The 13,196-nt window shown below is 41.6% G+C and overlaps 1 protein-coding gene across 2 annotated transcripts; it reads right to left on the bottom strand.

Moving 5' to 3' along the window:
* Nucleotides 1-2,017: 2,017 nt before the first annotated feature.
* TMEM41B (transmembrane protein 41B) lies at nt 2,018-13,175 on the bottom strand. Of its 2 annotated transcripts, none has more exons than XM_054635508.2 (7): nt 12,877-13,175; nt 10,942-11,059; nt 9,822-9,950; nt 8,151-8,244; nt 7,215-7,319; nt 5,294-5,432; nt 2,018-4,836 (listed from the first exon to the last, which is right to left on the bottom strand). In XM_054635508.2, the coding sequence occupies exons 1-7, from the start codon at nt 12,962-12,964 to the stop codon at nt 4,667-4,669; spliced, it is 843 nt and encodes a 280-aa protein (XP_054491483.1). In that variant the 5' UTR covers nt 12,965-13,175; the 3' UTR covers nt 2,018-4,666. The 2 variants fall into 2 exon arrangements, with proteins under 2 accessions (XP_054491483.1, XP_054491482.1); XM_054635507.2 differs by lacking the exon at nt 12,877-13,175 and adding an exon at nt 12,695-12,856.
* Nucleotides 13,176-13,196: the final 21 nt, after the last annotated feature.

The following is a 13,196-nucleotide window of genomic DNA, read 5'->3' as shown; positions in this document are numbered from 1 at the left end:
GGAGTCTACAGCTCCTCCCATTATAGTATAGTCAGTATAGCAGGCTTACTTGCTGCTCCTTCCAGTCCTGTGTCCAGGTCATTAATGAAGATGTTGAAGAGAGTGTTGAAGCAGTGAAGTCCCACAGCTGCACAAGAGCAGGATGAAGATGTTGAAGAGAATGGGGCTGAGGACAGAACCCTGCAGAACCCCATTAGTGACAGGGCCCACAGGTGATGTCCCCCCATTTACTACAGCCCTTGGTGCCTGACCCGTGAGCCAGTCACTCACCTGGCACACAATGGGCTTAGCCAGCTGAGTGCTGGGCATTTTCTCCAGAGGGATACTGTCAGAAATGGTATCAGAAGCTTTACTGACTCTTCTTCATGATTTTATTGGGCATTGAAGTGAGACTGACAGGCCTGTTGTTTGCATGGTCATCCTTCTTGCCCTTCTTGAAAACTGGGACAGTATTTGCCAGCTTCCAGTAGACTTGGACCTCTCCAGATTGCCAAGATTCTGAAATCATTGAGAGAGGTCTTGTGGTGACACCATCCAGCTCTCTGGCTACTCTTGGATGAATCCCATCAGGCCCCATAGACTTAGAGAGATCCAGCTGAAGAAGCAAATCCTGCACAAGTTCAGGGTTGACTGGGAGTTTATCTTTCTCACAGGCATGAGGAATCAGTTTAACACAGAACAAAGAGTCAAACATAGAATGATTTAGTGATCTGCTCAGAATACTGCTCCATGACATAGAATTCTTCCAAGTACAGTAAACACTGCAAATTCCAGGTTTTAGATACAACTCCTCAGGGCTAGGTTGTAAACGAAAAATCAGGAGTTATGAGTGTAACATTAGATCTCAATTCTGAGGCAGAATTTTAAAAGCTGTTTCCCACTGAAGCATTCCCAGCCCTCTTGAGGGCCTAGGAACCTCTAAATTCCCACAGCTGCACAGGAGCAGAACCCTCTGTGTTTGGAAGACCATCTACAGAAAGAAGCTTTTATGAGCTTCTCACATATACACCAGTCACTAACTGAGCTCTCATAATCCAGCCCCAGATTCTTCCTTGTGCACTATAAAACAAGGAAATGGGAATTATCACACTAGGTGGAGCATTTTTAAGAACTGGAAGGGGAGTTATGGTATGTTAGTAAATGTATTATGCCATTATTTATATTAATTGCCAGTACTAAAAGGCTGTAACTCCTTTCAGTTTGGGTGACCTGGAGCTATAAAGCCACCAGCTGAGAGTTATAAATGTCTGTCATTGCAAGACATCAACTGGTCATAAAATAGTCAAGAGTATTTACTTCTCTTTGTTGGAAATTTGAAAAAGGTGCTCTGGATCCTGCTTTCCCGTCAAAACCCTTTTCCATTTCCCCCTTAGCACTGCCATACTCAACTATAGGGTTCCCAAATTCCACACTACAACAGAAAGAAACCACACATGATGAAAATTCTCAGAAACACACAAACCTTCAGCTGCCTAAAAACAAAAGATATGTTTTGACTTTGCATAACAGCATCATTCACTAACAAAAGCTGCTTATTTTTGACTTTTACTTCTTCTGTCTTACCCTTTCAGCAAGTTTAAAATACAAGGAAGAAAAAGCATTTCATAAACTGGCCTTGACAGAATATTAAGGGAAGGTGAATGAAGCTGCAATAACTTTGGCACAGGAGTTTTCCACAAGGGATTAATGAAAAGAAAAAAAAAGGCACTTTGTGAAAATAGATGTATTTGAAGAGACAAAAGTTAGACCAGTTGCCTCTCAGTGCAAACCAGAAAATCTTTTCAAAATTACTGCTGTGAGAAATTAATTTCAGAGATAAGTTGAATTTACCTATTTACTTTGAAATAAAGGTAGAAACAGAATTAATCTCATCTACAGAAGTAATCAGCTCAGTTTAATTTTTAATCAATCATTAAAAATCCCATTTAAGAAGAACTCAGCCCTTTAAAACAGGTTAATAAAAAATTCAGCTTAGTGGGAAGTTCAGAATGCTTCATTATAATCAAAAAATACAGCATTTCAGATTTTATATAACAGCTTTATTATCAAATGGCAAGAGACACTTAGTAATGATGTCATGCAGGTATCACAAAAAAGCTTCCAAAAGATAACCAGGTCACCTAACAGCTGAAAAACCCCTTGCAATTAAAAAACAAAGCTACATCTTTCTGATGTCCTGGTTTGTTTCATGGCAGCCACTGTTTTTCTGTCCAAATGTTATGGCTATCTCTTGGATCACTTGCTGGATTCCCTAAAGGAAAGAGTAGGCTAGTACAGTACCCACAGCACAGTGCTTTTTTTGCTTTCCACAAGGCCTGCCTTACTCTGCACAATGCTCACAAGTCCTCATGGGATAGGGAAGCACCTCAGGCTGCTGGCGGCTGAAGATAAACACAGGAGGGATGGGTTAAAAAATGTTAAGGTTTTGAAAAAGTAAAGAACCCTATTTTGAACCTTTTGAAGGTCTTAAGGCTTTTAGTTATTGTGATGGGAGGCCAGTCTTGTGGCTGAAATACAACAGGAACAGAGTCTTCAGTAACAAAGCCTGATCCCATCTCCATAGTGACACAGAACCCAGTGAAAATGTCAAGTGATAGCACAAGTCATGTTAGATTAAAAGAGAGTTCAGCTCCTTCTTTAGCAACAAGGTTCCACCAAAACATTGGCATGGAAGGGATGTTACAGCAGCTTCTGTAACTGACCAGGAACTGAGACAGATTTTGAGAAAAGCCACTGTAAAATAAGTGGTAGGTAATTTATTCTGAGAGTTCATCTGCATGAGATGTTACCTCTGCAGAAAAGGAGGCTGTAAATCCACTGCAGCTTCACACTCAGTAATCCAGGGGACACTTGCTCACATGGCTCAATTCACATCCAGGTTTACTATGGAATAAATCCCCTGGGTAGAGGAGCTCTGGAAATTAGAATGGCAGCAATAAAAGTAACCATTGATCAGTTTTAAATGCCAAAGTACACTTTTAGAGTAATTTCTAAATAACAAAAGAACTGCTGGAGCTGAATGATCTTACAATAAACTTGCAAACAGAACTGATATAAATTCCTTTATATAGTTATGTAAAAAATAGCATTTACTGTGCAGCCTGGATTTAAATAAAAGACAAATGGTGTATCAATAATATTTACTATATATTTACAAGTAACACTGTGATGAGACGAAGCAGTCAATTAACATTATGTTACAAAAATGAATAAAGCCTTTAAAGGTACCAGTCAGTACCTTTTACATTATCACATTCATGAACTGTTCTCTTACATCTCAAAGATCTATGATATGATCACGAGTTAACAGAGGACACAGACAAACAAAGCCTGGAACTGGAGCACATGCTGATGTGTTGAATCCCTTTCCAGCAAGACACTGCTGGGGAATCAGCTCAAACCACGGGAGCAGCACAGGTTTCAGCTGGATAAAACAGCCATGTGCTGCCCAACTCCTCACTGCCCAAGCCTTGTTTGATGGGGCTCCACTGACAACACAACGAACAAGCACAGCTGGAAGCACAGGGGAAGGTACCTTGTACCTTACTGAGAGCACACACACACTGCTACTGAAGGTGAGGCATGGCTGGTCGCTGCCTTGGCAGACAATGGACCCCCATGTTATATACACTGACACAAGAGCCTGCTGTTCCATGGTGCTCTGAACATTATTTGGGATCAGCTGTTTGATAGGAACTGCACCAGTTTGTGTACCTGACATTTCTTTTAGCTAATCAAGCTGCAATGAGAAATTTTATACTCTTTACATATTGCTTGAGAAATGGTAACATTACACTGCTTAAGCGTTTTTAAATCACTTGAAAACTGCAAGTTTTATATAATCATACCATCACCTCCTTAAGTTGGCAGGATAAATCTATGAAAGTGAAATATTGGCAAAACAATCAATATTAAAAAATGAAAATTAGAACTTAAAAATCATCAGCTAGCCAAGATAAGAATTCTAAGCTGCTCCCTCCCTTTCTATATCTGCTCCCAGAATAAAACTTTACAGGGACAAGAGGGAATGAAGTGACACTTTGCCTTTGTTAATCCAGTAAGTAAAGCAGATGTAGGTTCAAGTATTTAATTCCATACAGCACTAATAAATAGAAGTAAACAACCAGGATGAGAATAACATTGTAGTTAAAGTACTGCAAAGAACCCTTGTTTCTGAGTGAGCACCGTTACATTATTTGGAAACTCCCCAAGGCAAAAAAGAAGGGAAATATTGTTAGTGAGAAATGCTCTCAGAGCAGATGACATGCAAGCCTACAGAGAATGTTACAAAGTTGGATTGAATTGTTCAGGGGGTTTTCCTGCAAGTGTTAGAGAGCATCACCTGTAGTTTATGTCTACATCACAGTTTTTGCTCTGCATGTAACTAGAGCAAAACGTTACACCTATGTTCTCACTTCCCTCATCCTGAGGGCCACACACACACACCATCCCAAAGTAAAACACTGGTGTTTGGTTACAAAACTATATGCAGTACATTTCTGAACACATTTCCTTCAGTCTAAGGCCATGTGTTCATTGAAAGACATTCTTATCAATCACAAGCCTCCCCTATAATTGCTTAAGATCCAATAGAAAAGCAAATATACAAATATCAGAAGTGCTGATCCTGAGATGAAATATGGGAAATTCTGGTCCAGTTTGATCCTTATTCAAACTTCTGTTTCAGCTTCTTCTGGAACAGAGCTGGTAGGATGGAGAGGATGGCTAGAATCATGAGGACAAAAACAGAGTTCCAGGAAACAGCTTCCCCTGCTGTTGTAAGCTGGTACAGCGTTGTTCCTGCCTTAATGGCTACAAAAGATGGTGGTGCTACACCTGGAGCAAGGAAAGGATGAAAAAACAGCTTGTTAGGTTATTACTCATCCCAATTTTAACACCAGAATGTTGAGATTTTGTTGTCTTGTACTTTTTAAAGAGTGCAGTAAATGCAGAATTCAAAGATAAAAAACCTTTATCCAAAAAAACGGTTTTAAGCCATTCTTAGTATTTTTAATGCAGACTCAAATACAGCAGACTAAGCAAATAATCTCTGCTCTTCAGACTCTCCAGATTTCAAGTTATCTCTTTACAAACTGACTTTTCATAAAGGAAAAATAATGAACTTTTTAATAAAGTTCATAAAGGAAAAATACTGGATTGTTTCCTAATCAGATTAAAAAGTATGTGCAAAAATGTGCCAAAAAGCACATTAAAATTAAAAATTAAAATAGCTATAGTGTATGGCTCTTCTACTGGCCACCCCAAACTGTGGCTCACTAGCCACAATTCTTACCTAGGAAAGTGCCAATGAAAAACACTTTCAATGGCACGTTGATTACAGGAGATGTGATATTGATAAACCAGTTGGGGAGGAAAGGTGTTATTCTCAAAAATATTATGTAGTTAATGAGATGTTCTCTATGTCGTTCAACCTGCCAAAACAAAAGCAAAGAAACAAAACGTTGTTTAAAACATCTCTGCCTTAAAAATACACAACCATAGAGGTTTCAAGAGTTTTTACCCCTATATTTTATAGACATTCACATGTTGCAAACATAAAAATCAGTTTAAAAATGTGTGATGTGGGGAAGAGAGCCCAGTGAGTCACCTGTTATACACACTGAGATCAGTCTGGAAATAGCTGTGTGTGGCAGAGCAGTGGTGATGCGTCTGACTGACTCAGCCAGCTCAAGCAGCAAAGGAGTCATAGGCAGAGCCACAGCCCAGCCACCACAGCCAGCCTGTCATCCCACTCCTACAGCTTTTCCAAGAACCAGCAATCGAGTTTGTTCCTCAAGCCATTCCGTCCTAGCTTGTGATCAAGCCTGATACACAGCTACATTCCTCACCTGGAAACTCAGCCAGGTCACAGCTCTGCACTGCATGAGGTGGCTGCTCCAGCACAGCTCCAAAGCCTGTCTCCCCAGAGGTCACAGTGCCCAGGTTACTTTTACCCAGGAGCAACAACACCCCCAGCTTCATTTACAGTCTTAATGATGTGCTCAGGTCTAGCCCAGCCCCTCACACCAATGCTACAACAAACTTCTTCTCCTCCCAGCCCATCTCAGCCCTTTCAGACAGCAAATGCAACTCAAGCCAAGCTGCAAGGATAGCTGAGCATCCACAATTCTGGCCTAGCCTGGCAGACCTGCACTAAGCTTAAGCTTCAGCCAGTTGAAAACAAACCTGGTCTGATTGCAATTCCACCTGAAATCTCACGTGGCAGCTCATCCCAGTCACAACCCTGTTTTTCAGCTTTAGCCAAATTTAGATTTTACTGTAACATTAAAATCAGGAGCACCATGGGTTTTTTTAAACCTTAATGAAGGACAATATTTAAATGTTGATTAATGCTGTATATAAAATGCCTTAACCTCAATATGCAAGCATGATAAGCATGACACAGTCCAATTAACCTGGAAACACTGAGATATGAGCTGCACATGCAATTTTAAATCACATATTCAATTCTACTAATGGCAACAGTAACCATTTGCTACTCAGAATAGCCTCAAGATTATAGTGCAATTAAGATTTACTTGGGTCAAGAGTCAAAGTGGTACTGTAAAATCTAACAAGGTCAATTGTGCCAGACACACATCCATATCTTATTTAATGAGGAACAAGTTTGAAGCACTTTTATGTGATTCAAACAAGTCTTGAACAGAGTACATGTTCTTCATACTTGCAAAAAATAAAAATTTGTTCAAATGTTTCAGAGTATCAATTAAAGACACATAAGGTCAAGTACAATGCACACTGTATTTCTGTACTGCAAAATCTTTAGGTTCACCTCACATCAAGACCTGCTGAAACTAATGTTACCAGATACTTTAAGAAAATTTTCTAAATGCTCCAACTACAATAACATGTTCAAATTAAGGTTTTTCAATCAGACATACAGCTACAGGTTCCTCCAGCACAAAGATACAAACCCAGCTTTCATTACTGCAAATGCTTAGAGAGCAATTACTTGAAGTGACCTGAAACTGGAGAGGTTTCCTATTGACACTAGATAAACCAGGGGGGTGATCAGTTGCAAACACTACCTAGGTTAGAACAACTTTCTCATGGGAAATGCCATAAAATCAGGAATGCTTCCAGAATCCCTTCTGTGTAACTGGATACCTGAGCATAAGAAAGACCTGCCAGTTTTCCACACTATTCCATGGCACATTTTGTACAGTAAGTTCCAGCACCTCTAGAGACCTTACCTGTTCCGACCATTTTACTGCTTTTTCTGTTAAATATCTGTACACAACGGGACGTCCCACTAGGTATGACAGCATGTAGCAGAATGAAGCTCCAAGTCCTGAGCACTAAAAAAAAACCAGAAAACAAATGAGCAGAAACTCTACTTAATGTCAGCCTTGTGTCTGTATTCATTACACTGCCTGGCTAGAGCAGGTTTCCATGCAGCCCTCCATTAGGGCTCTCCTCCAGCACTATGGACACACTCCCTGAGAATGTTGTTGACCCAAGACTGTTTATTTCCAAGGCATTTCGACCAATCTCAACACTCACAATAGAAAACATTGATTACTTATCAGTTAATATTGAGTGCTTCTGCAGTTTTAAGACTTTGAACAGTGAAACCTTTGCAAATAAGCACAATGCCATTAAACACATTCAAACATGAAAACTGAACAGGGTCCTCCCTACCTTCTCAATACTAAGGCTTATTATGATTGCATTTTTTGCCCATGACATATTTTAAAGCTTGTCGATAACATACATTTCAAATCTTAACCTAAGCTTCTTGCATATTTAAGCCAGTTAAAAAACAGATGTATTTTGCAGTGTGATAATAAAACCACAGTAATTGTGTAGTTAAATTACAGCTGGGTTCTGACAGATGCTAAACAAAGTTAGAGTATGGGAAACTCTGCCTGATTCACACGCCAGTGTCTTCATTATTAAGAAAGCCTGGAGGAACAGCTCAGTGTTTTGGATCATCACCCAGTGCTACAATGAATTTTGTGTGTAATTCCACCCCTGCAGCAGAGCTGAGTAAGAACTCAATAGTTATCAGAAACTGAAGTGTATGCCAGTCTCAGACTGATCATTTCCAACAGGAAGCTGCTCAGATGCTTGGTTGGATTCCAAATGGATAGAAATATATGCCCTCACAAACTACTTTCCATACTTACCAAACAAACAAGAAATAAGGCCAGTGGAAAGGGATAAAGAAACCCTGACAGGATACTGAGGAATATAGACCCAGGAATTGCAAATGTTTGCAAGCTGGATGTATCTTAGTTAAGGAAAAACACATTTCTAAAAAGCTACATGCTTAGTTTTGTAAGCAGTCACGATACATTTTACAATTAGAAAAAGCATAAATAGGCAGGGCCTCTCAAGATCCTTATTTCAAAAAACCTTTTGTGGAGTAGCACAAGAAGCTCAAGCACAGAGCAACAAGATACAGATCCATCACTACACATACAAAGAATAGTCACAAAGTAACAAAAGCTGACTACATTTTTCTCTTTATCTGTGCTACAACTGCCACAGAGGATTTACTGTGACTTCCAGGAAACACTGGCTTCTGATTTGACCCTGTTGACTAGAGATGCGCAGATTCAGACATTCTCTCTGGAAAGCTAACAGGCCTGTCCAAGCCCATAAGCACAAGTTTCATGGAAGACTGAAATGTATGAAGGCAGCTATTCCTTCCTTACAAAGAGGCTTGGTGTAGTCACTAACTGCAATACACTAATCTCAGTCAGAAATTTTTTAAAAGGCAAAAATTAGGTTTCTGCAGCATAAGCAAGCAGGTTGTTGGACTTATGGCTTGCTAGCTATACTTGAGACTATGATGCATTGCCTACTTTGGATGGAAAAGTTATAAAGCAAAAAAGCCATGTACACTATTTTACTCAATTTGAACTGACTGAAATATTAAAAAGCCCAATAATTTTCCTGAGTGCATTACAGCCAGTACAGCTTTTGCTAAGCCATGTCAAGGTTCAGAGGTAACTGTACCATGCCTGGAAACTGACCACAGTCAGAGACAGTAAAGGTCATCACATCTAGAACTGCTAGAGCAGCTCAATAAAGAGCCAATATATTCTACTCCTTGTTAATATGTAAGCTAACATTTTAATTTTCTTCCTAGATCTATAATTTGGGAAATATTAAATACTTTTTGTGGAATACTTGAGTAATTATCCTTCAGCTCATTCTTTCGATGGCACGTTCAGTGCTGACTCTCCTGAGTTACAAAAGCCTCCTGCATTAAAACTGTGACACAAACCTCTTCTACAGCTTTAAAGTTATTAACCTTTAGTTAAGTGTTCCAGTTAGGAGTGTGCTTAATGATTAATTAATATATTCAGCACTCAGGAAAAAGAAGTCAACACAATTGTGTCTCCTTGGACAGAAAGTACTTCAGAAATTTGTCTCTCTAAAAGAAAACAGATTTGGTTTTGTGAATTTGGGCAGTGTAGGGATGAAAGATGGCTCAAAATACTTTCCTTCAGAAATACTGCTAAATATTCTGTACATTACCCTTATGTGGAAGTGTCTTTGAATGTCTTAAGGAAGAGTAAAGCAGTAGTCTCAGTTTTCTTTTAGAGCAAACAGTAATTTGTACCTCAAAATTCACTTTATTTTAAAAGTTATTGTAACACTAAAGACTAAGCCTAATACACAGAGAAAAGTTTATAAATTTCCAAGAGTTTAAAACATTTGTGTCCCTTTGTAGACACTCCTAGGTATGTTAAACTTCACCCATGACCAAGAATTTATCAAATTGTATTTTTCATTTTCAGAGCAGCATGACTACATCAAAACTGCCCTTTATACCAGCAAAAGGATACAAAACATATGTGGCAAAATAAGCCACTAACACTTGAACGTAAAATGTGTCCTTGTATTTGGACAAGACTTTTCCCAAGGCCTTTGCATCATCCATATCTCTAGGAACCTTTATACATTCTCTTTCTTCTCTGAAGAGGAAAAAAAAAAAGCAGGAATGATGGAAATATAATCAAACAGTGTAGTACAATTACTTACTGAATACAGAGATAATTAGATACACTGCAACACCAAATTACAGCTTTAGCAAACAAGCCATGATTATTGTTGTAATAATGTTCTCAGATGAACACCTAATATTTACAGTGTGGTTTATATTAGAAAATCCCCAATTTTAGATATTTGCAAGCTGGTTTTTTTATTCAGTACAATGATGTGCTTCTTTTCTAGGGTTTTTTTTTCCCCTATCAAGTACTGATGAAAACATAAAAATTGCGCAAGGCCAACCTTGGCAAGTGAAAGCAGCCAACATTTCAGCCAAAACCAACTGCAGCTGCCTCAGCGCTGGGGTCAGAACAGCTGAAGTGCAGCAGGAGTGGCAGAACTTCACCTCACAAACAAATAAAGTTCTAAGGGCAAAATCTCATGTCACACCTTAATCTGGTGCAGCCCTGGGCAGCACACTTGAGTGTCTTTGCTCCCTCTATATCAGGCTTTGGGATGGGCCATTGCCAACTGACCTTGTTGAGCAAGTTAATCAGACAGAAATTCAACTACTAAAAGTGAAAAGGAATGCTGTCAGACAAGCAGGCTCCCACCTGCCATCCCAACACAAGCACTGGGTGCAACAAGCAGAAAAAGAGAAGGCAAAGTTTAGCTAGGAAGGAAGGAATTCCCCTTTTGATGAGAGCCTCCAGTTTCACCAAGGCACAAGGAAGTTTCAAGTGAACTCAGCCTGAACCAAACACACTCTGCTCTCAGCTGAAGGTGGTTAAGAAGAGTCAGTTACCACTGATAATGTACCAGGGGGTAACACCTCAGAGCACAGGATTTCCACTGTGCAACAGAAACCTCAAATCAAGAACAATTCTCTGAGTTTATGACGATTCCCCATGCAGGCTCCTCTAGTCTGATACTGAAAATCAAATAAATTGATGAATTAAACTTTCATAACATACTTACTCACTAAGTTGTGGGAAATTTTTATATACTAGGAACATGAGGAAAGCAGCTGATAAGAAGATGGACACTAAAATAAGAAGTGATGTCCGAGCTGATCCACCTTCTGCAAGAGCTTTCCCTGAAATTAAACATGAAACAAAGTTAGAAAGAACCCCAGCAACAGCAAAACAAAACAAGAAAAAGCAATCCCTCACAACTTACAACAGATTTCAAACTTATCCTTTAAGGAAATATTAAAGTAAACTCTCTGTAGACATCTCCCAACCAATGCTTTCAATAACACACATTGCTCACATTCCCTGAAAGCTTTCAAACAACTTGGAAGTTTCTATGCTGGCAAAAATTCCACAGAAGTCACCTTTTATGATCCATAGCAATTTAAGCCTCAATAAATAAATACATTTGTAAAGAGAAAAAACAGAGTTGAACAACGTAAGCCATACAAATGTTTTCCTTTTTGCCAGAAATCTTCTGCCAGTCTAATTAACTAGAGATTCAACTTGAAGTTAAATTTCCAGGATGTACAATGTAACTTAAGAACCTGCTCATTAACAGATTTTGGGGGTTCCCCCCCACTAATGAAAGACTACCAGATACAGCCAGTTAGATGAGACACACTCATTAGGAGGAAATCTACATAAACACAAACACATATGCTAGCCTATGATATAAAGTGCTAGTCTTGGGAATTACACATATTTTACACTCATGTGGATATATATACATAAGTGTTTATTAGCCTTTAAGTCCTTGTGTAGTGGAAGCAATGGGAGTACACAATGGGAGTAAGTGACACAATGACATTTTAGGCCTCTTCTGTGTTTTAGATTTTTATCAAAATGACCACATAAGTGCAATACATTCATTAACACAAATGCAACTATATACATAAAGAATTAGAACTGAAATGAACACCACGCACAGTACTCTCTGCATCCACACTGGGGTGTGTTATGTACTAAACCACTCTCTCCTCAGACACTTGGAGGCTCAGCCAGCTTCACAGCCAGGGTCACCTGGGGAACACTCCAAGAGCCGAGGCTGTGTTTTCCCTCGCAGATGCCGCTGGCACAGCTACAATGCCAACACACAGCACTCAAGTGGGTCACGCTGACTCCTCACTGTTGTGAAATGCAGCGACTGGATGACGAAACCCACGGAGCCCGCTGGGCGAGCTGGCAATTTTATCGGCTGTGAGGTTTTTTAGGTTTAAGGTCAGTGCGACCCCACAGGTGTGCACCGGGTCAGCCGAGGCCAAAGGCAGCATCCACAAAGCAATTCCAAGCACGGAATCACAGGGCTGTCAGGCTGGAAGGGACCACAGTGGTCGCTGGGTCCAACCTCCCAGCTCAGGGTCATCCCAGGAACAAGAGGCATCCACATGGCTCTAGAGCATCGCCACTGAGGGAGACTCCACACCCTCTCTGGGCAACCTGTTCCACTGCGCTGTAACCGGGGTTATTCTGACAACACCTTCTCCAAGGAGCAAAATTAATTATACATAAATAAACAAATAAGCAACTCATAGGGCAAAAAAGGAAAACTCAGCCCACTATGCTTTCTGCCACTTTCTAATACTTCAGGCGTGCCGGTAGTGGAATAACACCAACACACACACATACATACACACACACACACACACACACATACAGACATGGAACCACGCGTCTTCCCTCACGCAAAGGAAAAGGGAAAGGGGTCGCTGCCCCGTTTCGGCCGCCGAGGGGCGGGAGCCGCCTCACCCCACACGCACCGTGAGAGGCCCGGCCCGGCCCGGCCGCCCCAGTGCCCGCGCGGGACGGGGCCGGTGCCCGAGGCGCCGAGAGGCACCGACAGCCGCACCGGGCTCCGTCCCGAGCACCGACACCCATCCCGGGCACCGTCCGATGCCAGGGCGAGGTCAGCCCCGCTCCCGCCGCCCCGAGCCCCCGGCACCTTCCAGAAGCTGCCGCTGGTGCCTGGCGCTCTCCGCCGTCGCCGCCGCCTGGCAAGGCCCGCGCTCCGCCACCCTTCGCTGCGCCATGGCTCTGCGGCGCCCCGGGGCCCGGCGAGTCAGGGCCGGGGCAGGCCTCGGCGGCACCGGGAGCCGCGGGGAGCAGGAGGCGGGACCGACAGCACCGGGAGCCGCGGGCAGGAGGAGGAGAAGGAGGAGGCGGGACCGGCCGCTCCTCCTCTCCTCACCCCACCGGGTCGCGGCCGCGCTCCCGCCCCCGCCGCCGCACGGCGCATGCGCTTTTCTCGGGGCATTACGGCTT

Source organism: Agelaius phoeniceus, chromosome 6, assembly GCF_051311805.1.
Source record: "Agelaius phoeniceus isolate bAgePho1 chromosome 6, bAgePho1.hap1, whole genome shotgun sequence".
NCBI classification, from domain to species: domain Eukaryota; kingdom Metazoa; phylum Chordata; class Aves; order Passeriformes; family Icteridae; genus Agelaius; species Agelaius phoeniceus.
The sequence above is the reverse complement of the archived record's forward strand: the minus strand, read 5'-3'. Positions and strand labels throughout refer to the sequence as shown.

Coding starts and splice junctions, on each gene's coding strand:
- TMEM41B (XM_054635507.2), bottom strand. CDS start 12,812: ATGGGTGTCGGTGCTCGGGACGGAGCCCGGTGCGGCTGTCGGTGCCTC. Junction 9,951..10,941: donor AATTTCCCACAACTTAGTGA/GTAAGTATGTTA, acceptor TTTCCTCTTCAG/AGAAGAAAGAGAATGTATAA. Junction 4,837..5,293: donor TTTCATTGGCACTTTCCTAG/GTAAGAATTGTG, acceptor TCCTTGCTCCAG/GTGTAGCACCACCATCTTTT.